General features: G+C 37.7%; 2 protein-coding genes across 7 annotated transcripts; both read right to left on the bottom strand.

Moving 5' to 3' along the window:
* Positions 1-1,293: 1,293 nt before the first annotated feature.
* On the bottom strand, positions 1,294-18,702 carry dennd1c (DENN domain containing 1C). 6 transcript variants are annotated; one of them, XM_055204104.2, is made up of 24 exons: positions 18,261-18,702; positions 15,780-15,861; positions 13,799-13,863; positions 13,395-13,438; positions 11,403-11,452; positions 11,028-11,147; positions 10,654-10,723; positions 10,488-10,568; positions 10,331-10,405; positions 9,892-9,945; positions 7,860-7,970; positions 7,495-7,595; positions 7,349-7,394; positions 7,160-7,261; positions 5,767-5,892; positions 5,579-5,680; positions 5,021-5,111; positions 4,877-4,917; positions 4,044-4,094; positions 3,877-3,924; positions 3,671-3,790; positions 3,414-3,499; positions 2,627-2,834; positions 1,294-2,547 (listed from the first exon to the last, which is right to left on the bottom strand). In XM_055204104.2, the coding sequence occupies exons 2-24, from the start codon at positions 15,794-15,796 to the stop codon at positions 1,720-1,722; spliced, it is 2,637 nt and encodes an 878-aa protein (XP_055060079.2). In that variant the 5' UTR covers positions 15,797-15,861; positions 18,261-18,702; the 3' UTR covers positions 1,294-1,719. The 6 variants fall into 6 exon arrangements, with proteins under 6 accessions (XP_055060079.2, XP_055060078.2, XP_073716224.1 ...); XM_055204103.2 differs by having other exon boundaries at positions 15,780-15,892; positions 18,261-18,550; XM_073860123.1 differs by lacking the exon at positions 18,261-18,702 and having other exon boundaries at positions 15,780-16,268.
* Positions 18,703-18,836: 134 nt separating this feature from the next.
* LOC129443862 (tubulin beta-4B chain) lies at positions 18,837-21,935 on the bottom strand. The gene is made up of 4 exons (XM_055204109.2): positions 21,740-21,935; positions 20,876-20,984; positions 20,277-20,387; positions 18,837-20,159 (listed from the first exon to the last, which is right to left on the bottom strand). Exons 1-4 carry the CDS (start codon positions 21,794-21,796, stop codon positions 19,102-19,104), a joined length of 1,335 nt encoding a protein of 444 aa, XP_055060084.1. The 5' UTR covers positions 21,797-21,935; the 3' UTR covers positions 18,837-19,101.
* Positions 21,936-23,050: the final 1,115 nt, after the last annotated feature.

The following is a 23,050-nucleotide window of genomic DNA, read 5'->3' as shown; positions in this document are numbered from 1 at the left end:
GTCCACAGCCGAAACACTAAAGCCTTTTTAGTTTATCTTCTCATCTGTGTGCAGGTTTAGCATGTCTGACTTCCGCCTTCCTTCCTTCCGCTAGGTTAAAGTTCCCCAAAATGCACAAGAGGAGCACGCAGAACCACATAGATCGATGAAGTCGCATTTAATCGGATACTCCAACTTTTCGTGCATACATGTTTGCTCACATCTTGTGTCCTGTTTAACAAACACGCCCTCAGAACACACAGACATTCACAGGCCTATGCTTGTTTATGTGTAACTGTAGAGCATCATGTCTTTGGAGAGCGCATCGGGTTCGCTTCTGGCGGTGACGGTCCTTTTGGTTCTGGTTGTGGTTCTGTTCTCGTGTGTTATCCGTAAGAGGCAGATGGAAGGGAGCTACCAGCCCAGTGCCGAGGAGCAAAAACAAGCCAAAAACCACGGCCCGGAGAAACCCAGACTTGCCATCCCTCTGCCCAAAGAGGAAAGACTGATATGAGCACAGAAACGATGCTAATGTGAGATCATGGCGTTCAAGATCTGAAACCTGGTCTGGTTTAGGTTAAGATGACACACAGGTTCAGCATCATATCATATGTAGCTTGTCTGTGAAGGTCTTCCTGGCAGGTGAGGGTTCAGATAATGCTTTCACAGAGTCTTTTTGGAGAACATTTTAAGCGGTGGTTGGTATTTATTCAACACTTTTGACTGAGTTGAAGGACTACTGTATATTTAAACTGTAAAAGATCAAATCCATTGATAAATGAATTCATGTGAGACTTCGGTAACACGCTTAAGATACCTGAAACTGTTTGCAAATGTATTTATAAGTTAAGGCGAAATTATGTACACTAATATGATAAATATGGTAAAAGTTTAACTTTTGTTTGCTTAACATGTACTTGTTCATATTTACTTACTTAAGGTGGATTTTGAAGGAGTCTGCACTGCATACATGGCAGCTTGTATACGTTTACAATTGTCTTAGTAAATACTGTAAATATAAAAAAATAACTAAAACACTACACTGAAATGTATACACTGTATTTTGCACTTTGTATTTTTGCAATTTGTTTTGTTGTAACAAATTTTCTGTGACTTAATTTAAAATTATATTGATCAAAACAATGTGTAATCACGGATGATTCATTAAAACGCATCTTTATGTAAATGACCTCGATTTTGTGGATGATTTGGAGGTTTGTCTCATGATTTAGTTGCGTCAATGTTTGTTTGGTGTTTTCAGTCTTTGCCCTGTCTGATAAGCTTTTTATAAATGATTACAGATATTTGGTCAGATTGGGTTGGAAGCATTTTATTCGTTTGAGTTCAGTAGCATTTACTTGTAAACATATAATCTAAATTAATTGCTCTGACATTACTGTACACAATTCATCAGTTCATATTGTGCATAAGAAATAAATGTCTGTAATGTATCATAACTTACTCCACCTTACATTTTGGCTGATGTCATCAATGCCACTGAAGTTTCAGCCAATCGGTGCTGATGGTGACTAAAGAAGGGCGGAGCCCTCAACATACCACTGCAAACTCTGCTATTGCATTATCATATCTGAATGATGGAGTCATATCCAATGCCATTTGTTTGACATTATGAAAGTAAAAAGGTAATTTGGGGGAAGCATGGGATTCATTTAGTTTGAAGTTGCAATGCAATAAAAGTCATTTAGTTCTTTATAGCAACATTTAACCGATACACTTGTTTTATGATGGCTTGATGTGTTCAAATCTCTTCTTCAGCTCTGAGACTTTAATGGGTACCTTGTCTTCCTCTTCAACTGGCAACTGCTTTGGAGTGTATTTTGAACTTTGTTCATCTGTCTGGATGCCCACTGCTGGCTTGCTGGATGCTGCGTAGATGTTGTGACTTCTGAGAGGAGTCCTCCATGATTTTTCCTGACCTCTGAAACTAGTACTGGAAACATTAAAGGGCTTGGCCTGTGAGAGCTGAGCTACGGTGGGCGACACGCTATGAGATGACGAGTCAAGCTTTACTTCATCTGCTGCTTTATCGGAGATCTCATCTATATTGACAGACACGGGGGAAATTATTTCTCCATCAGTAGGTTCTTGAATTGTTTGAATTGGCTCCTCTGTGTGCTCTGAAGAACTCAAGTCATTTATTGGTGTACCCTCATTTTGATTTTCTTCAACATCTTCTTTTGTCCTTCGTTCTTCATTGTCTACTTGTGTCTCTGTTTCTGGCCTCTCTCCAGTCGTTGTCCCAGTATCTAAACTTTCCTCAAATTCATCTATCGTTCCATTTACTTGTGGCAAGCAGCGATCATCTAGCACCTCTTTACAATCCAGTTCAGCATCTCCTAAACTTTGTACATCTGAACACAGGCTTTCCCCTAAATCCTTGAAGCTCATCTCTGATTCATTAAGCTCATTCTCTCTGTCAATCAGGACAACAGGCTCCTCCCTCTGATAGTGCGGACGCTCCTCTAGCTCCTCCTCCCAGCTCATGAGACTTCCACTGTTTCCAACAGAAGGACTTAGACTCTCCTGACTGGGTGTGGTCAGACTCCTCTGAAAAAGAAATGGGACCGGTGAGAGTGTGTGCATGAGAATGTGTGTGAGATGGAGTAAAAGGGCGCACAGGTCTTACACGTGAGATGAAGTCAGTGCTATCTGAGCTGAAGAGGTCCAGACTGCGAGTGCTGTACAGTAAGCCCGGTTCTCTGGAGCTCTGCGCGCTCAAAGTGTCGAAGATCTCTCCGAGCAGATCCATCTCTTCTGGGTCAGCCATGAGCGAAAGATCATCGTCGTCTTGTAACTCACTAGATCCAGAACACTGCTCAGGCTCCTCTGTTGTACTGCAAACACATTTTCACATTTAAAGGGGTCATATTATGAGACTTTTATTAAGATGTAAAATATTTTTTTGGTGTCCCCAAAATACATATGTGAAGTTTTAGCTCAAAATATCCAACAGATAATTTATTATAACATGTTAAAATTGACGCTTTGTATGTGTGAGCAAAAATTTGCTGTTTTGGGGTGTATCCTTTAAAATGCAAATTAAGCAGATAAAATGCAAACACTGATCGCCATAATGCTGGTTTGTTGAAATTGAAACTCAATTGTTCTGACAATTATTGTTTTCTCTCTCTTTTTCTCTGCACTAAACGGCAGTGCCATGGTTGGATAGTGCAGATTAAGGGGCGGTATTATTATAATAAGATCCCCTTTTGACATCGCAGGGGGTGCCAAATTTCAATTACCTATTTTTTTTCATGTGCTTGCAAAGAATGGTTTACCAAAACTAAGTTACTAGGTTGATCTTTTTCACATTTTCTAGGTTGATAGAAGTACTGGGGACCCAATTGACATGTCCTCTTTAATAAAAGTTGTATGTAATGGTAGTGATACATGAGATTGATTTTTATTCTCACTTGTCGTCACAGGTGCTGTGGATGTTCTGCATCTGTCGCTCATTTTGATTGCTGGTATGCTTGCGCGCGGGTCGGCGTGGTCGAGACTGAAAACGAAGGAAATGTAAACGTAACAAATCATATTAAAAAGTACTCAGATTGACTAGGTGGAGGAATTGTATGATTTTAATTCATGTCCACAAATAGCTTTAATTTTGCAATATTACAATAAAGACTTTATCACAACAGTTTCGGGTACGTTTGCAGATGTCACTCACCCTTCCAAAGTGCTGTGTGATTGGTAGACGGTTCTGAAGGCAATCTGATTGGATGCGGCGATACGTATGCGGTCCACAAACAGACCCTCCCCTCTGCAGCATGTGATTTTCAGTTTGCTCCTGAGATCAAATACAAACACACATTAATATAGTGTATAACATACAGAATTATCTGCATCCACATTATAATAATAATATAAACTTACCTTTGACGACAAAAGGTTTCTCAGTCCAAATTTGCTGTGATATTTGGTCTGAACGAGAGAGAAAAATCAATAAATCCGCTTTAAGAAATCGACAGAAAACGTTCAGGTAATATTAAATATAGCTCAACGCCATGTTACGAATCAATAAAATTAATAAAAATGCTCACTGCTTTATTAGCTGTAGACTTGCATGTCACAATCAAGGCTCCACCCCCTTTCTGTGAAGAGCAAAAGAGGCTGTGTTCAGAATGCAGTGATGCATTATTGTCACATGACCTCTACCCACATTGCATGTTAAATTAAGGGCACTGTGTCCGGATGTTGTAGAAAATAGGAATTTTTTATTAAGCTTTTTTTTTTTATCAAATTCTGAGTTAGAAATATCTTTCATCAGTCAAATCAGACGGTATGTATGTTTGACTCCACATGGCACCGCACAGACCGATATGACATCGAAGCGCCATGACCAAAGGGATTTAAGGGCTGTTCACATAATAAAAAATATAGCATTTTATAGATTATAGAGAACATTAGAGTTCACACCACTATAACATTTAATGACGTGAACAATTACAAATGCTTTTATGAAAGGAAATATGCAATATTAGTTAATGCTATTGAAAGTAAATGATTTGCGCAAGTACTGCGCCTCTTGAGCAAATTCGCATAAAGTTATTGCTATCGTCCAGTGGTGTGAATGCTAATATAAATCGTTATACTTAACATGATAGTTATCGTTAAAGTGTGAACGGCTCTTTAGTGCTCAGTATGCTTTTGAATACATTTTTACAATGCCTCGGTGTCATATGCCGATCAGCCTGTAGTGTCACATAAAGTTGAACACACCTAATGAGAAAAGTAGGGAACTGCATTGTGGGATACAATATCTACAGTATGTCATATACTAAACAATTCTGTGAACAGTAAACATACTGTATACTGTAAATAAAAAGAGAAGTATTGTGCTATAGTTTATCATGACTGTCAGAATATAGCATACCTTTAAATTTCCAACCCATTGGCGATATAATTTAGAACCACCTGGGAAAGATTGCAGGCGTAAGGATAATTTAATGATTTAGATACAGCGCTGAAATATGTAAATGTTTTATTACACACACATAAAGTAAAGGTAAAGAATCACCTTGCGAGGCTCCGCAATGCAGAATCTCTTCTTCGAACACATCATCGGGCTCTTTTTCCTGGTTCAGCATTTCCAGCCGTCCATCAATAAACTGACAATATGATTTTATTTCATTTATGGTCTTTCTATATATTTATTTATGTAATAGTATAGAGCAATGCTGGGAAAACTACTTCAGTGTGTGCCAAGTTACAAGCTACTTGAACAATAAAGGTATAGTTAATCCAAAATGTACTCATCTCAATGGGATAGTTCACCCAAAAATGAAAGTCCTGTCATCATTTACTTACCCTCATGTTGTTACAAACCCGTATAAATGTCTTTGTTCTGCTGAACACAAAGTAAGAAATCTGTACCAAGAACCAAAAGCACCATTGACTTCCATAAGAGAAAAAAATACTACTATGGAAGTCAAACGGTTTGGTTAAAAACATTGCTTCCTCTGTGTTCAGCAAGATGGGTAAATGATGAAATTTCTTGTCGATTTAATATCCGAAAACGTTCTTTGTTTAGTAGCAGTGCACCAAATAAATCTTAACTTATGTGTGTTTGCAATACCTCTTTAAAACACTGCAGGTGTACAGCGCTTTCCAAAAACTCCTTCATACTTTGAGACTTGTGATTGAGAAATATCTCCTTACAGAACACCACCGGCCCTTCCTTCAAGTCACACAGGAGACATTATTTGTGAGCATGACATTTTAGAAAATGAAGGTAAGATTCTTTGTGTAATGTGTGTTACTCACATCCGGATATTGTAAAGCATCTCTGTAGCCTCCGAACAGCAGAGCTTGAGATCTGAGAAAAGAACGAGAGACCCCTGAACCCACCAACGCAGCCTGTTTCTTTAACCTGACCTTCAGTCCTGCCACCTACAGTATACACAAAAACAACTTGTTAGCCTGAAGAATATCCCGTTTAATGCAGATTGGTTTGTGGTTTGGTGTCATTCAGAAAAGGATTGAGAATTCAGTTCGTGAATTGAGGTAGCAAACAGGATGTAGAAGTATAAATCGTGGAAGTGGAATTTTATTGAAATGAAATTCAAAGAAATTCCTGTAAAAGATGTAGATTTATATTTGAATTTTATTGTTTAAAATATGCAATTAATTTTACATGTGTGTTGAAAAGTTTCGTTTCAAAAAAGGTGATAGAAACCGTACAAAACATTTTTTTTAGACTTTAAGTTTTCTCTCTCTCAAACTGTAGTGAATTCTGTTGCCTTGCAATGAAGTAAATTTATTTTCCTGTCCAATTTAAAGGTGCAGTGTGTAATTTTTAGAAGGGTCTCTTGAAAGAAATGAAAAATAATATACTAAACAATATTATCAGTGGTGTATAAAGACCTTTTATAATGAACCGTTATGTTTTTATAACCTTAGAATGAGACATTTTTATCTCCATACATCGAGGGTCCCCTTACATGGAGGTCGCCATTTTGTGCCACGGTGTTTCTATAGAAGCCCTTAATGGACAAACTTTTTCACTAAGTTGTCTCTGATGATGAAATGTTTGTCTGGTGGTGGCTATCGTTGCTTCTTTATGCATTTTAAAAGCGAGGGTTGTGCAGTGAACTGAGTCGTTGGTTGCAATTTGCAACTTCACCACTAGATGCTGATAAAATTTACACACTGCACCTTTAAAGGCATAGTTCAGTTCAAATTCAGACATAATTTATTTAGCTCCATGTTGTGCAAAACCTATATGATTTTCTTTATTCACAAAAGAAGATATTTTAATAATTGATGGTAAGCACACATTTGACAGTATAGTATTTGTTTATCTTACTATGTAAATCAATGGTTACGGCAGCTACCATCATTTATTAAAATATCTTATTTTCTGTTCATCATAATAAAGAATCTCATTCAGGTTTAGCACAGCAAGAGGACATTTTTGGGTGACCTTTCAATACTGTGCTGGCGTGGCCAATTCACTACAAATTCACACTGATGAATCAAAGCGGAGCCATTTTTTTAAAATCCAGAATTTCCTATTAAATGGTAAACCTTTATAGCTCAGTGGTAAAGCATTGCATTAGTAGCGCAAAAGACCATGGGTTCAAAAATACATACTGATAAAAATATACGATGTGCTGTAAAAGCCAAATTCATGAATGTAAATGTAAGCCGGTCTCACCACGTCAGCAGGGATCTTTTTAAGGTCCTGATAGGGCGACTCTAAGGTGTTTGTGTCCACATTTAGAATGACTACATCCTCCAAAGCTCGACTCTTTACTCTCTATCATACACAGAACAGACCATAATAAATACATTTGTGTTATAACGTTTCTGCATAAGAGAAAAAGCATCCTGAGGGTTTTAGTACCTCGGCCAGGCTGGAATGAACTCCAATGAGGTACGGCATCGGAGCACTGTTGAGATCAAAGAGGACGAATTGTAATGACCATGAGACACATTTAGAGGTGTTCACAAAGGATGAGCTCATGGTGAATGCATTGTGTGTGTTCTCACCAGCAGTAATCCAGCAGATGGGGTGGAAGAACAGGAATGAAGATGTGTTGCCAGTACATAGGGAAGAGCATCCCATTACACGCATGTACACAGGCCGTCAGCTGAACAAAAACACACAATATCAATTTTGCACAAATTTGAATTGTCCATCTTTAGTGTTGCGTAAGGTTCTGACCACGCATTATAAAAAACAACAAGTACAGTAAACGCAAAAATGCTTCAACGGCGTGATGCAATGTGATGTGAACTGTTGCTGATGATGTATTTTTGTATGGTCGACAAGTGTAAACGCTGGTAGGCTTTGGTTGGTTGTTTTCTGGGTGAAATCAAATCACTTTTTTAGAGGTTTAATTGACAAAACTCACAGTGCTGAGTTTGCTGCAGTAGATGAGGATGCGTCTCTCAAACAGCATGCTGGCGTAGAGCTGCAGGAGATTTCCTACGTCCACTGCAACCACCAGCTCAGTCAGGTTCCTCTGAAACATGCACACATTACAAAAAAGGAATCGACATTAAAATATAATAATATTATGGGTTGATAGTTGATAGGAGGGATGGACAGATGGATGGATAGATGGATGATTGGACAAATAGGCAAACAAATGGATGGCTGGATGCATGAGTGAACAAAAAGACAGACAGAGATGGATAGGTGCATGACTGGACAGATTGACAGACAGACAGATGAATAGGTGGATAATTGGACAAACAGATGGATGGGTGGACCATAAAAAAAGACAGACGGACGGATGGATGGATGGATGGGTGGATGATTAAAAAAAAAGACAGACAGATGGATGGATGGACGATTAAAAAGAAGACAGACGGATGAATGGATGGATGGGTGGACCATAAAAAAAGACAGACGGACGGATGGATGGATGATTAAAAAAAAGACAGATGGATGGATGGATGGACGATTAAAAAAAAAGACCGACGGATGGATGGATGGACGATTAAAAAAAGACAGACGGATGGATGGATGGATGGATGGATGGGTGGACGATTAAAAAAAGACAGACGGATGGATGGGTGGACGATTAAGAAAAAGACAGACGGATGGATGGATGGATGGATGGGTGGACGATTAAAAAAAAGACAGACGGATGGATGGATGGATGGATGGATGGGTGGACGATTAAGAAAAAGACAGACGGATGGATGGATGGATGGATGGATGGACGGACGGATGGATGGATGAGTGAACAAACAGACAGACGGATGGATGAACATATAGATGAATAGATGGATAGGTAAATGGGTGATTCTCATGAAACCATTGAAACACCACGGCACTAATGATTTTAGCTTTAAAATGTGTAATATAGTAACATTAAAAAGCATCAGAATTAACACAATACTGTGTTCTACCTTGCACAATGTGTGATTTCAACATAAGAATTTATAATTGTAAATTTTATCTCATTTTCTGCTGAAATTCTCATTACCGCAATGTGTCCGGCTGTGTTTGAACATGCGTTATGTTGTAATGTAATCAAATTAACAAAAAAATATTAAGAAAAAAAATAAATGGATGTTTTGCTAGACTACTTTAGATGACAGAAAAAATATTTACTGAATATTCATGTATTATAATAATAATAATGAAGAAAAATTAGGAAAATGATGTGTCCATGCCTGATGTTCTCATCCTCCGCAACACTTTTTGAGAACAGTTTAAGCACACATACAGAATTTTATTAAAGTTTGATTTTGAGTGACCAAGCACATGGACCAGTTACTTCAAGATGGCTACCAGGTAAGATCATTTTTTTACAGTTAATTTGAAATATTGTCTTGTCAGAATGCTTACACGACATTTTGATTATCATTACCGCAACAGATGCTTATTAAATGTTAATTTAATTAATAGAAGCATTATAATTTGATTTTAAATGCATGTGCAGAATCTCCAAATTATGTTCTTTCAGGTTTGTCATGTCATTTTGAAAAATATGTCAGTGTTGATGTTTTCTGACTGTTGCGGTAATGACATTTTTAGGACTAATTTTTTAAATTATGTTACAAAAAGTGTTAAATGATAAGAAAACGTTTTTAAATTAATGTTCCCATTTACTCCAGACTTTGTTTTTCAATGTCTGGTGGGAAAAAAAGTAAATTTAAGCAATTTTTACATTTTCATGCTTGACATTTTTAAAACCAAGTTTTCGTGAAAATCACCCAAATAGATGGGTGGATGATTGGACAAAAAGACGGATGAATGGATGGGCGTATAGCTGGACGGATTGGCAGACAGATGGATGGGTGGATGACAGGACAAAAAGACAGACAGATGGATGGATGAATGGATAGATAGTTGGATGGATGGATACATGAGTAAACAAACAGACAGACAGACAGACAGACAGAGATAGATGGGTGGATGGATTGACTCACACTCTCTGGAATAGAGGGCAGGGCTTTGGGATCTGGAGCAATGAAGTATGGGATCTTGTGGAAGGAAACAACGTTCCACAGTTAGAATTAAAATGAATAGAAGCCAAACAATGTGGCACATATGGACTGGCGACTGCATATTGAAGCACATGAAAGAAGACTTTAATTGAGGGAATATGATTGACTTAGATGAACAAAATATTCCGTGCTTGGTGAATACTTGATGTCCAAGCACATAGACCTAAGTCAATTTTCACTAATGTTAGTGTTTTAGTTTGGTTTGTGGTCCACTGAGGGTTAGTTTTAATATAAACATTGCATTAATGAATATTGTGTTTAGTATGAAGACATAAACTAGGTTAACACGTATCGGTTTAGTATTTGGGGTTTAGTGAAGGTTTAGTCCGGTCAAATGGTTTTACTCTGGTCAGGGACTCACCCCCTCTGACTCCTCCCCATTAGGGGTGTGTCCACAGATGCCAGGCATCTCTCTTCTGATTTGTATGTTCCCTCCCTCAGTAAAGAACACATGAACTTGATTGTGACATTACATGTGATGTCATAAATGGAACTACCACCAGCCAATGAGCACTTACCATCTGCAAAGTGATGGATCCATTAGCAGGCGGTACAGGGTGGTTGTGGAGTAGAGTCAGAAGTTCTTTCATCTCATTGGTCTGTCAGAGTAGTAAACAAATGTATTTGATGCCAACATAAACAGTGTGGAAAGGATTTAAATATAGAAATCAGTCAAAATCTTACCTGTCCTTTAGTCATGTAGTCTGCTAGGTTATTCAGAAGTTTGTAAAAGACTTCAAACCAAGGCAAATAACTGTTGTGGACAAATTATGTGTTTAAAGATCATGCATTCAAGAGCACATGCTAACACTTTTTAAGTTTATACTTATTGAGTTTCAACTAAGTTCTGATGATGTTGGTAATGCTTAACATTTAAGGACATATCAGAATCGATTCAGGAGAGACCTCTCAGACAGCAGACGACTCCGGGCCAGATCTACACGGAAGCTGCTGACTTTGGCATGGATCCGGCCCAGAGTCATCTGCTGTCTAGACGTAATGAATATGTCGAATCTTTATCTTTGTGAAAAATAGCATTAATAGTGATGAGTTTAGACCTGAGTATACACAAGCATGTCTGGGAGCTGGACGTGAGTCTGCAGAATCCAAAACGTTGACATCCCTCCAGATCAGTCAAGACAAATGTAAAGTGCTGCACGGCAATGGTGTCCTTCACCCTGTCAATCAATCAATAAATTGATCATTAAAATACAATTTTATAAATCATACTTTCATTCAAATACCGTAAAGTGAGTGAATGAGTTGGTGTCTCTATAACTCACTTCGTAGTGCATTGTTTAAGCAGGTTATGGGTTGGATTCATAGACACATCAACACATATATAGATAAAATGTATAGCTTGAAAGCACTTTTAATAAAAACACCTGAGAAATATATATACATATGAATGTGTAAATAAGAATAAATTTCACCTCTCTATGTCATATGGAAAGCAGAAACGTGGCAAGGACCGCAGAGATTCCTGTATGAGAACATCAAAAAAAATATCACTAACCATTATTTAATCTCTTTCTGTGCAAACTCTTTTAAACCCTTTTCTCGTCCATTGATGAGATAACTCGTCAATTAAGAGAAAATGCTTCCCAGCCAATGACAAGTTTTTCCGGCATCCGTATTTCCGCTACTATCCACCAGATTATGAACCAAACTTATAAAACCCGAAAGCAACCACTTACGTCAAACAGTTCAAACTCTGCGTATGTTTTGATTACCGCTCTGAATCTGATCTCTATAAAAAGTCCTTTACAAAAATGCAATTATCTCTAAAAAAATTGGTATTTTTGAAGAATCCTGAGAGGTGATAAAAAGAGAACAAATAAAGGTAGGATTAAACTCTTTTTTTTTAAGCAGAGGGTCTGTTCTTTTATTTGATATATTTTATGTTGTTTATATATTTAAATAAGAAAATTTTCTGGAAGGCATTAAACTTTTGTGAAAATCATAAAAAAATGCTGACGCTTGCTCTAAACTTTTTTTAATGCTAGCAGGGAAAGAGTTAACATCAACTCAGAGGTGACGTTCTCGTCTCTCGTCAGTTACAGGAGTGGATGGTACACGTTTGCTTATGACAAACAGAATTAGGAACGCCTCTTATCGATTTTATTGAAAGCGCGGCACACATCGAGAAAGTCATCCTGCATCCTGTTAATGTACAAAATTACTAAGGTGCCAATAGTATCTGACAATACAGGTATCATCTAATTACTATTTACCAGTACATTTAATGCAAATAACTGCTACTTTTACGTGGTGTAAAAAGAATACATTATTTTAAGCTACTGTACATAGCATATCACTAAGAAAATACTGATACAGTCAATTATGGTAAATAAAATATATCGCTATTTTCACTTAGTAGAAATAGCCGCTGCAATTATATTTTAGCATTAGAAAAACTAGTGTGACTAAAGAGCTTACACATACTGCTGCACTAACCGTTACACAAACATAAACAAATGATTTTGGTAATACTTATAGTTATAGTTTAGGGCAGCCGTAACACAAATCTTACACTGAGTGGTAGTTTAATTCAATTTATTAATCACAATTATTGCTATAAACTTTATTGCATAAACTGGCAGCCTGATCTCACGAAAATTCGTACATAGTTTACAAGTTGGCTAATTCATAAGAATTCGTACAAAGTTAATTATGCAAAAACATACAAAAGTAAAAGAAAAACCAATAACGAAACCGCACCGTCAAAGGGGTAAAGGCAAATTGTACAAAAATGTACAAATGTGGTTGTACCAATTCATACGAATTAGGCACCTCATACAATACGTAAAAATTGCCATGAGATAGCGTTGGAACTGGCATTAAATCAATGTGTTAACTGTTTGCGAGACCCAAACAAGACATTGCTACATGATCACTTAAAATGATTAATAGCAATTTAGCTGTTGGTTAACATTAACAAAATGTCATAAAAATAAAATTCAGATCAGGGGAAGAGCAGCATTTTGATGGATTTTCATGAAGACTCAATTATTTTTCTTTGCAATACTCATTAACAGAAACATGTCCCAGATGCATTAATGCTGGAGTTGGATTATGTGTCATGCATGCATGCATATATATATATATATATATATATATGCATGCATATATATATATATATATATATATATATATATATATATATATATATATATATATATATATATATATATATATATATATATATATATATATATATATATATATATATATATATATATATATATATATATATGCATGCATGACACATAATCCAACTCCAGCAGTAATGCATCTGGGACATGTTTCTATATACATGCACTTTCTATTATTTATTTACAATTTTTGGAATACATTTTGTTATTAGCAATGCTTAAAAAACGTCTGATTTGTTAGTATGAACACACTGTGTCTAGAGGACCAACCTCATCACTGAAGTCCTCTGGGAACTGGAACAACACATCAGGGTCTATTCAGATAAAGAGAAAACACAAACACAGAACCATAGAGAGGATGTGGTTAAAGGAAGGCCAAATTCTAACCAGTTAAATTCAGCCTGGTTTCTAAATCCAGACCTCAGACCTGAGTTCGTCTCATTTCTCTCTCTTTCTCTCTCTCTCTCTCTTTCTCTCGACTCTTAGTCTGTACGTGTGTTAACTATCTTCAGTCTGTCAGGAGATTGTAGCACACTAACTACTACAGTAGTTCCCTTGCTTTCTCTATTTGATGAGAGTATTAGCTGTGTGGTTTTTCTGCTTCAGTCACATGACAGGAAGTAAGTCATTCTGAGAAAAGACCTGTAGGCATGCGTGTGTCGGTATGTACCCACCTTGATCTCGTGCAACTGGAGATGAGGCTTGAAAGAACCAGTAGAAGGTTTTGTCAGGGTTATCTCTGAGGACAATAACAACATCACTCAAGTCAACATTTAATGAGACATCAGTTTTCAATAGCTTGTAAAGTTTAAATGAGAGAGATGTGCTTTATTTATACAGCAGGATGTGGTTGAATACGTTTCAGATTAGAAGCTTTTGTGCTGGCACTTCCAGGTACAAGTTCAGTTTAAGTCGCACGTCTAAATACACAAACAGTTAATCTTATTGTGCTCTGTAAAACCAAATTAGTAAGTAGAACTCAAAAAATTTAATGTTTAAGTTCATGAACTTAAAAACAATTTCTTTAAGAGGTTAAATATTTTAAGGTTAAATAGTACACTGTAAAACCCAACAAGTTCAGAGTACTCAAAACTTTTAAGTAAACCAAAAAAAATTAAGTAAATACTACTTATAAATTACAATTAATCCCAACCTAAAAACTAATATCTCATTGTTTTTAATTATTAAGTACAGTATTCTTAAAACCACTGTTTTACCTTCAGTAGGATTTACAATTTATTTTTTTGTGCACAAGTCACAGTAACACACGATGTGTATGTAAGTGGGAAGAAACTGAGTTCAGTGTTGGTATTGACTCCACACAATTATTGTTTAAATGATAAAGCAACACATCTGACTTACAGCCTAAGCAAAGGCACTACACTTCTGAACAATGATAACCACAAAAATAAAAACAGCAAACTCATCTAAATCTCCAACATAAATGAATGTTTAACATAATTGAGTCTTTCTCTTTACTGAAAACCACATAAAATATCAATTGAGTACATTGTACTGTTCAGGTTTACAGTGTGTGTTGGTGGTATAAAAGAGAAATTTAAAGGTGCATTGTGTAATTTTAATAAGATCTCTTGACAGAAATGCAATATATAACTATATTATCGGTGGTGTATAACGACCTTACATAATGAGCTAAATATAAGCACCTTTTTGTACTAATGCCTCCCTATGACACATCGCTTTTATTGTTTCCGAATCCGCTTTGGATAAAAAATGTTATGTAAACTTGTTTTTATTACCTTAGAATGAGACGTTTAACCGTGGGTCTCATTATATGGAAATCACCATTTCGCAAACTGTTTAATAGAGCACGTTTGTAACTACGTTGTCTCGGGCAACGATATGCTTGTCCTGTGGAGGCTACCGTAGCTTTTCTATGCATTTTAAAAGGGAGGGGTGGGCTGTGAACTAAGCTGTTGGTTACAATTCATAATCTCACCACTAAATGCTGGTAAGTAAGAAAATCTAAACTTAAGCTTTTAAAATGATATGAATTATGCTCATACTTTATAAATAAACTGCTCTCTGGTCCTCACATGCAGGCTGTTGTACATGTAAAACATATCAGAATGCATGAGACCAAACCAAGTTGCAATAATGTAAAGCACACTTGTGGTTGTCAGAGTTTTTTTTATAATTAATGCTTCTTCTAAATAAGAGACATCCAAAATGTGCATTGTGTTAGGTGCACTGTTGCATGAACATCATACATCCTAAAACAACCCTGACACCGGATAGAAGCCATAAGAAAAATGTGTCTGAAAGTTGTCGTAGCACCATCGTTGCACCTGCTTTAATATTTGATGTAACGTAATTCGGTGCCACTCAAAAAGATGTTACGTGTTAATGATTAAAAACCGTACAATAGGACAATAAATATTCTTTACATAATAAAATTGTGAGTCGTTCTTTAAAATTCACAATCTGTTCTCATGTGGTACTACATCAGTGCTTTTTTAAGTGTTGGCACCTTCATAAACTACAGTTGTATAATTATTAAATGGTAATATGGTACAAAAGTCTCACATCCGATAATAAGAGCGAGGAAGAGGAAGTAAACTTGAGACCACAAAATGAACAAACAGAGAGATAGAGAATCAGAGAGAATGCAGACGAAGACAACGTGAATCTTACTTTATCCTGGATCCCATGTTGCACTTGTGTGGCGAGGTCCATCCGTGATGTTCAGAGTTTCAGCTGACCAGAGTCATCAGATCTTTAAATAACACACACCAACACACACTACACTACACACACACATCCTCACATCAAGCAACCAATTCCGCCAACTAGCAAGACGGCACTTCCTGATCTGTGCATGTGTGTGTGTGCGCGTGTGGCCTATTTCTACACTACCCTTCACAATATAACATCTCTACTTACAATAATATATTAAACTATCAGTAATGTGCACACCAGAACCTGCATCGTTTTTATTAATTGTATAGATTTAACTTAATTTTCAAACTGTCACATGTAAACACTTTCACTTTATCATTAGTTTAAAATAAAACAGGTGCAAGAAACAACACAGGAATGAATGAACTTCCTCTGTGCATTACTGATGTCTTCTGTTTTTATTCTGTACTCATTCTTCATTCTAGCTGTTCAAACTCTTTCTCTTAAAGCAACACTATGTAGTTTCCATGTAAAAATGACTTACAGCTCCCCCATGTGGTTGAAAAGCGCAACAGTGCCTGGTATCAGACACTCTTCTGCAGGTAGGGGGAGGGGCGGGGCTGTGTTTCCTACCCTCCACTGCCACTTTCAGAGTGTATTTGTAGCAGCTAGGAGGTTGCTCAGGTTGCAGCAACAGTACAATTTGTCCTGTTAAAAGTTGTTCTATCACTGAAATAATTTTAGAGACATTATTTAAAGGTAAAAAAACTACATAGTGTTGCTTTAAGTTTAACACTACAGGGATTTAACATCAATGTGCTGAACATATACAGGTTCAACCACATGTAATCTACTTTTTATTCTTGTTTAAACTGTTGTGATTAAATGCAGTCAGAGAGAGAGAGAGAGAGAGAGAGAGAGAGAGAGAGAGAGAGAGAGAGAGAGAGAGAGAGAGAGAGAGAGAGAGAGAGAGAGAGAGAGAGAGAGAGAGAGAGAGAGAGAGAGAGAGAGAGAGAGAGAGAGAGAGAGAGAGAGAGAGAGAGAGAGATCATTCTAGTTCCTCTAGTGTTCAGTGGAGGAACTGCATGTTGGCATTAATTGCCCAACTCAGGGCAGTGTGGGTATAGTGTCCGTGTTTAGGGCACTGCCTATTTCCTAAAGCTTTGCCACTGCAGCTTTTGTAACAACATTCAGCATTGACCATGTATTAAATAAAAAACATCAAAATAAAATAATGCATGTGTGGTCCTTTTACTTCAGCACCACAAAATACGTTTGTAGAGTTTTGCCACTGCGCAAACCAATCGCCTCATGACATCAATACCGCAATCAGACAGCTCCACAATGGAAAAAAAATACATTTTTAACAATAACATATTACCACAACTTTATTGTGTTATCCTTGACAAATGTGTTTATTTCACGTTTTGTCAAATAAATTAAATCAAAATATGTGACATTTAAATCCAAATTTAAGTATACCATTTTTCTGAGAATTACTGCACCTTGAAGTAAACAGTTACATAAAATAGTTATATGGTTATACTCTTTTTAATAAAGTTGTTTTGAATGAAATAACACTCAAGGATTCAGTTAGCAGATGATGTTACTTCAAGCTAACCCAGCTAACAGAAAAAAGTTCTAAGAACGTTTCTTGAAAGTTCACAACGTCCCCAAAAACGTTCTGCCAACATAAAAAGTGTGCAGTTTTCTTGACGTTCTAAGAACGTGTCTGGGTTGTCTGAATGTTGAAGGAATGACAATGTCATGTTTTAATGTTCAGACAACGTTCAAAAAGGGTGGCCTCATACATACACTCATGACTAATGACGTAACAGTACAAGCCTTGAAACAGTGGTTCAATGCAAGGACTTTAGGAGTTTGAAGCAAGCATTAGATCTCAGCTGTTAGACGTAACATCATTAATAACTTATCATTACTATAACAAATGTGTTTTATACACAAAGTTCATGCAACCAGGGAAAAACTAGCAAGCAAAATGTCAAGAGTCAAACTAAAACAAACACTGATCACCATACTTGTGACTTAAAATGAAACAAAACATCAACATCTAAACCTAATAAGTGAATTGTGTTTTCTACAGCAATATTTTTACTGAACATTCAGAAAAAAGTTAAATGCAATGTTTCTCTATCATTTATATAAGCAAAAAGTAAATATAGAAAACAGTTGTTTAAAACATTGTGTGAACAATAAAACATTGTCATAAATGTTTAAAAATGGCAGTGTAACATTCATTTAACGTTCAGACAACCCAGAAACGTTTTTGAGGACTTTCAAGGAACGTTCTTCGAAGGGTAGACCTTAAAAATCACCACACGACGGATGTAAACAAATCTCTTAAGCAGGTACATCACCGCTGCTTCAAAACGCAAGCAATTAACAATATATGACTTGCATTGCTATTTAAAGCATGACATGTTGGTGGTGTGTCAGTAGCTAAAACTATAAAGATTTTTAGGTTTGTTGACTTACCTGAAAGTAATGCATGGGATTCATGTTGGACTTTTTCGCCTCTGAGCCAGCCAACCCGCTGCCTGTTTCTTTCCTGGCATAGCTGCCCATCAACTGTGACGTGTGTTCCACTTTAAATGACACTGCGCAAATCGATCGCCTCATTAACGCGTGATCAGACAGCAAAGCATGCGTTCGAATTGGTCTCGCGATACTTTGATGTTATACGTGGTTCGATCTGCGCAGCGCCGGGTGAAATACTGTTTAACACCGTATATTTTTTATTTTGATAAACACATATAAAGAATGAAAGTTTTTCTTTTTTGAGCCCCAGGGATGGTGACCCCTTGTGAGTTACGCAACTGCGTACTCAGGGAGCATTGGTACACAAATAACACAACAATGTTTTTATGATCTTATGGGTGATTATGTAATTAGGTACACTTGATATTTTTTTGCTTTATTCAAATGGATATTTTTAATTATGTTAATAATTTGATACTCTTTGATTGTCATGGATCACAAGAAAGAAATGTTTTTTTTTGTAGCACATTTATTTTAAGAGTGTATAATAATCTCAAGATGCACAGCTGTGAGCATTATTTTAAGTCATGTTTATTCTGTTAATACAAAGTCATTTTATATGAGGATGAGAAATGAGAGAATATGGATGTGACAGATGTAAAAACAAATGCATGTAACTTTCAGAACAAGTGAGAACGAGGCAAACGTTTGTCTGGACGTTCCCTGTTTTAACACAACTGAAGCTGTAGAAAGGGAGGTGAGAAGGTGGAGATGGAGATAACCTTGAATGTGATTCAATAGATGGATGAAGCTGAAGGTCAAAGATGACGGGTGGAGATCAGGCCGCCTCCTCTTCACCCTCCTCCTCAAACTCTCCCTCCTCGGCAGTGGCATCCTGGTACTGTTGGTACTCGGACACCAGGTCGTTCATGTTGCTCTCAGCCTCTGTGAACTCCATCTCATCCATGCCCTCACCGGTGTACCAGTGCAAGAAAGCTTTGCGACGGAACATGGCAGTGAACTGCTCGGAGATGCGCTTGAACAGCTCCTGGATGGCCGTGCTGTTGCCGATGAAGGTGGCGGACATCTTGAGTCCACGAGGCGGAATGTCGCAGACGGCTGTCTTCACGTTGTTGGGGATCCACTCTACGAAATAGCTGCTGTTTTTGTTTTGAACGTTGAGCATTTGTTCGTCCACCTCTTTCATGGACATGCGTCCACGGAACACGGCGGCCACGGTCAGGTAGCGTCCGTGACGGGGGTCGCATGCGGCCATCATGTTCTTGGCATCGAACATCTGCTGCGTGAGCTCGGGCACGGTTAGAGAGCGGTACTGCTGGCTCCCCCTGCTGGTGAGCGGGGCAAAACCGGGCATGAAGAAATGGAGACGGGGAAAGGGCACCATGTTGACCGCCAGTTTACGGAGATCTGCGTTCAGCTGGCCGGGAAACCTCAGGCAGGTGGTGACCCCGCTCATGGTGGCGGAGACGAGATGGTTGAGGTCACCGTAGGTCGGGGTGGTGAGTTTAAGTGTGCGGAAGCAGATGTCGTACAGGGCTTCGTTGTCGATGCAGTACGTCTCGTCCGTGTTCTCCACCAGCTGATGGACGGACAGCGTGGCGTTGTAGGGCTCCACCACTGTGTCGGACACTTTGGGTGAGGGCACCACGCTGAAAGTGTTCATGATCCGGTCGGGGTACTCCTCGCGGATCTTGCTGATGAGGAGGGTGCCCATGCCGGATCCCGTTCCTCCACCCAGGGAGTGTGTGAGCTGGAAGCCCTGCAGGCAATCACAGCTCTCCGCTTCTTTACGGACCACATCCAGCACCGAATCCACCAGCTCTGCTCCCTCCGTGTAATGACCTTTAGCCCAGTTATTACCAGCTCCGCTCTGACCTGAGACACAGGTATTATAATGCATTAAAACACAAAGATTTAAAACTAAACTGCTAAAATTGTGTTTGAAAACTGCACGTGTTTATTTAAAAATAAAGTATAAAAAAAAATATTTACCAAAAACAAAATTGTCAGGTCTGAATATCTGTCCAAAAGGACCCGAGCGGACAGAGTCCATGGTTCCGGGTTCTAGATCCACAAGGATGGCCCTTGGTACATACTTTCCCCCTGAAAACACAGACATACACAAAAAACAGAGATCAAATATAAAGTATCTTGCTTTATCGCATTTCTCTTGAAGCAAATGTAGTGTAATTCTGAATATGTGGAATTTTTGCATTATTTACAACATTCTGAATCTAAATACACACATTCAGACTACTGGGTATACACACAAGATGCGAATTCAACGATTTGCGCATACAAAGTCAATGCAAAGACGCAAATCATGCTAAGCGATGCGAGTGACACAAATCGAGTGGCGCGATTGCCCCAAAAAGTGAATCTTAACTTAAGTTGAAAATATTAAATTCAAGTGAAACATTCGCATAACACAAAGTTAAATCACGAGAGTAATCTAGAGCAAGTAATGCGATGCTTTGCATTCTGTATTTACGCAGCATAAAGGAGGGGTGTGTATTTATGCAATGTCATAACTCAATCCAGGAATCAGAACATATGATTATCCCTTTTGGTAACCATGTTAATGTGCATACCTGATGCCTCATTGTAGTAAACGCTGATGCGGTCCAGCTGCAGATCGCTGTCTCCATGATAGCTCCCTGTCGGGTCAATGCCGTGTTCATCACTGATCACCTCCCAAAACTGAAAGAAAGAGACAAACAGGAGACATGAAGTCATGATGTCATTTTCCTTCATTGCGAGTAAAGGCGTGTCTCATTTATACAGTATCTGATGCTAAAGCTTTCCATTATCAACCAAGTGGCATTTAGGCATAGATTAAGATAAAAAACCAGGCACATTTTTTTATTTTTATTTTACACACTGCGTTTGCTAGAAACAATGACGTGAAAGACAGACATCCCCACCCAACAAATAATAGCAATGTAGAAGGGCATTGTAGCCTAGGATAAGAATGAACATAAAAACACAAACATTTCGTTTTTTATTAAACGAGACAAAATATTATTATTTAAAAACGCATTTAACTCGATTGTTTCGTAACGATATTGCCATTTTTTTTAGTGATAAATCCAAACTGGGAATCGATGACTGGCGGCCACACCCCTCTCTGCCAGCCAGCGCGAGGCACGCATTTCATTTATTTCAACATAACGACGCCATAAAATAATTACTAAATAATTCATATGACAATTGACATAACCAACCGTTTCAGATGAAATACATTCGTCATTGACAGACGACAAAAACAAAACGATGCAAATGACAGCAATCAGATAAAAATAGACACAATCCTTTATTTTTATTTTATTTTTTTCGACGAAACGGCGCAGAATACAAACAAGTGCGTTATGCATTCATTTGTGCATTTTACTAAGGACAACAATATGCCAAACATATAACAAAACTGGGCTTTGTTTTTGCCCTGATGTTTTTACCTTGGCTCCGATCTGATTCCCGCACTGTCCCGCCTGCAGGTGCACGATCTCGCGCATGTTTACTTCAGATGTCGAGCAACAAGACGGTGAAAATACGGTTATAAGAGTGAAATTCTCGGTTGTCTGTTCACGCAGCCTCTCCGGTTGACTGTCTGCCCAAGACTAGTGCGCGTTCCCGTCTGCCCCGCCTTCCGCCGATCGTGCTGCATAATGACGTCATCCCCATGGCAACGGAGAGGATGAGACGATCCAGAGATTCTCGTGTGGAGGCGCTGCTGTTGAAGTAATCTCGCTGTCAACCAGCAGGGCTATAGTCTGTCTGGTTTTGGAACAAAACTTGGTAAGTTTAGAAACAGTTTGCGACAACTCCGAGTTTTTTGGTGAGAGATAGCTCGGTATTAATCATAGCAGCAGGAGTGCTTACTGTTCTCATAAGCCAAATTTTAGCATCTTTATACTGGTTACCAGTTAAATATCGCATCATTTTAAAATATATAAATCATATTCATATTTTGTCTAGTAAATATGCTTATGTCGCAATAGTTAACCTGTCCAAAACAAAGCAGTCATATAATTTGTCTGGGAAACTTATGCCACAATAGCCCAGGCATGGGTTCCATGGGGTCAACATGGGCAATATATATGGGTCCCATGTGGGTTTTACTATGTGGGCATATAGGGATGTGGGATGTGATCCATATGGGGGATGATATGGGACCCTCATATGACCTATAGGGCAAAATAATTTCATGCTTAAAATACATTTTATACATTTAAACTCTTGAAATAATAATTTTGGTTGATTTTCACTTTTATACAAGGAGCAAAAAATATCACAGATAGGATCTGATCAGTATAACACTTTTTAAATAAAAAGGCATTATTTTCTATTGTGACATTTAATTTTGATAATGTTAATCATATGTTCACCTGCATATGAATTTATCGAATATTAATTTTATTTCAACTTGCACAGCTGAGAATGAGGGAAAGAAATGTCAAAAAGTTCATCAGCTTGTTAGTGTGTTAAAGGATTACTCGATTAAAAAAATCCAGGTAATTTACTCACTCCAATGTCATCCACAATGTTGATGTCTTTCTTTGTTTAGTCGAGAAGAAATTATTCATTTTTTAGCAAAACATTCCAAGATTTTTCTCATTTTAATAAACTATTGGACCCCAACAGTTCACAGTTTGAATGCAATTTAAAATTGCCATATGCTTCTTCAAAGGGCTCTAAACAATCCCAAACGAGGCATAAGGGTTTTATCAAGCAAAACAATTGTCATTTTTACCAACAAACACAATGCA

Source organism: Misgurnus anguillicaudatus, chromosome 3 (assembly GCF_027580225.2).
Source record: "Misgurnus anguillicaudatus chromosome 3, ASM2758022v2, whole genome shotgun sequence".
Taxonomy (NCBI): Eukaryota; Metazoa; Chordata; class Actinopteri; order Cypriniformes; family Cobitidae; genus Misgurnus; species Misgurnus anguillicaudatus.
Note: the sequence above shows the minus strand (reverse complement) of the source record. Positions and strands in the feature narration are given on the sequence as shown.

Bases quoted from the DNA above. Each gene is read 5' to 3' on its own strand.
- dennd1c (XM_055204104.2), bottom strand. The intron at 13,439-13,798 runs GTGGGTACATAC...TTATCTGAATAG, and splicing joins TCCAGTTGCACGAGATCAAG to ACCCTGATGTGTTGTTCCAG. The intron at 4,095-4,876 runs GTATGCTATATT...TGCTCTTCACAG, and splicing joins AATGGGTTGGAAATTTAAAG to AAAGGGGGTGGAGCCTTGAT.
- LOC129443862 (XM_055204109.2), bottom strand. From the start codon at position 21,796: ATGCGCGAGATCGTGCACCTGCAGGCGGGACAGTGCGGGAATCAGATC. The intron at 20,985-21,739 runs GTAAAAACATCA...TCTTTCTTTCAG, and splicing joins GGAATCAGATCGGAGCCAAG to TTTTGGGAGGTGATCAGTGA. The intron at 20,160-20,276 runs GTAAATATTTTT...CCTGTGTCTCAG, and splicing joins ACCTGACAATTTTGTTTTTG to GTCAGAGCGGAGCTGGTAAT.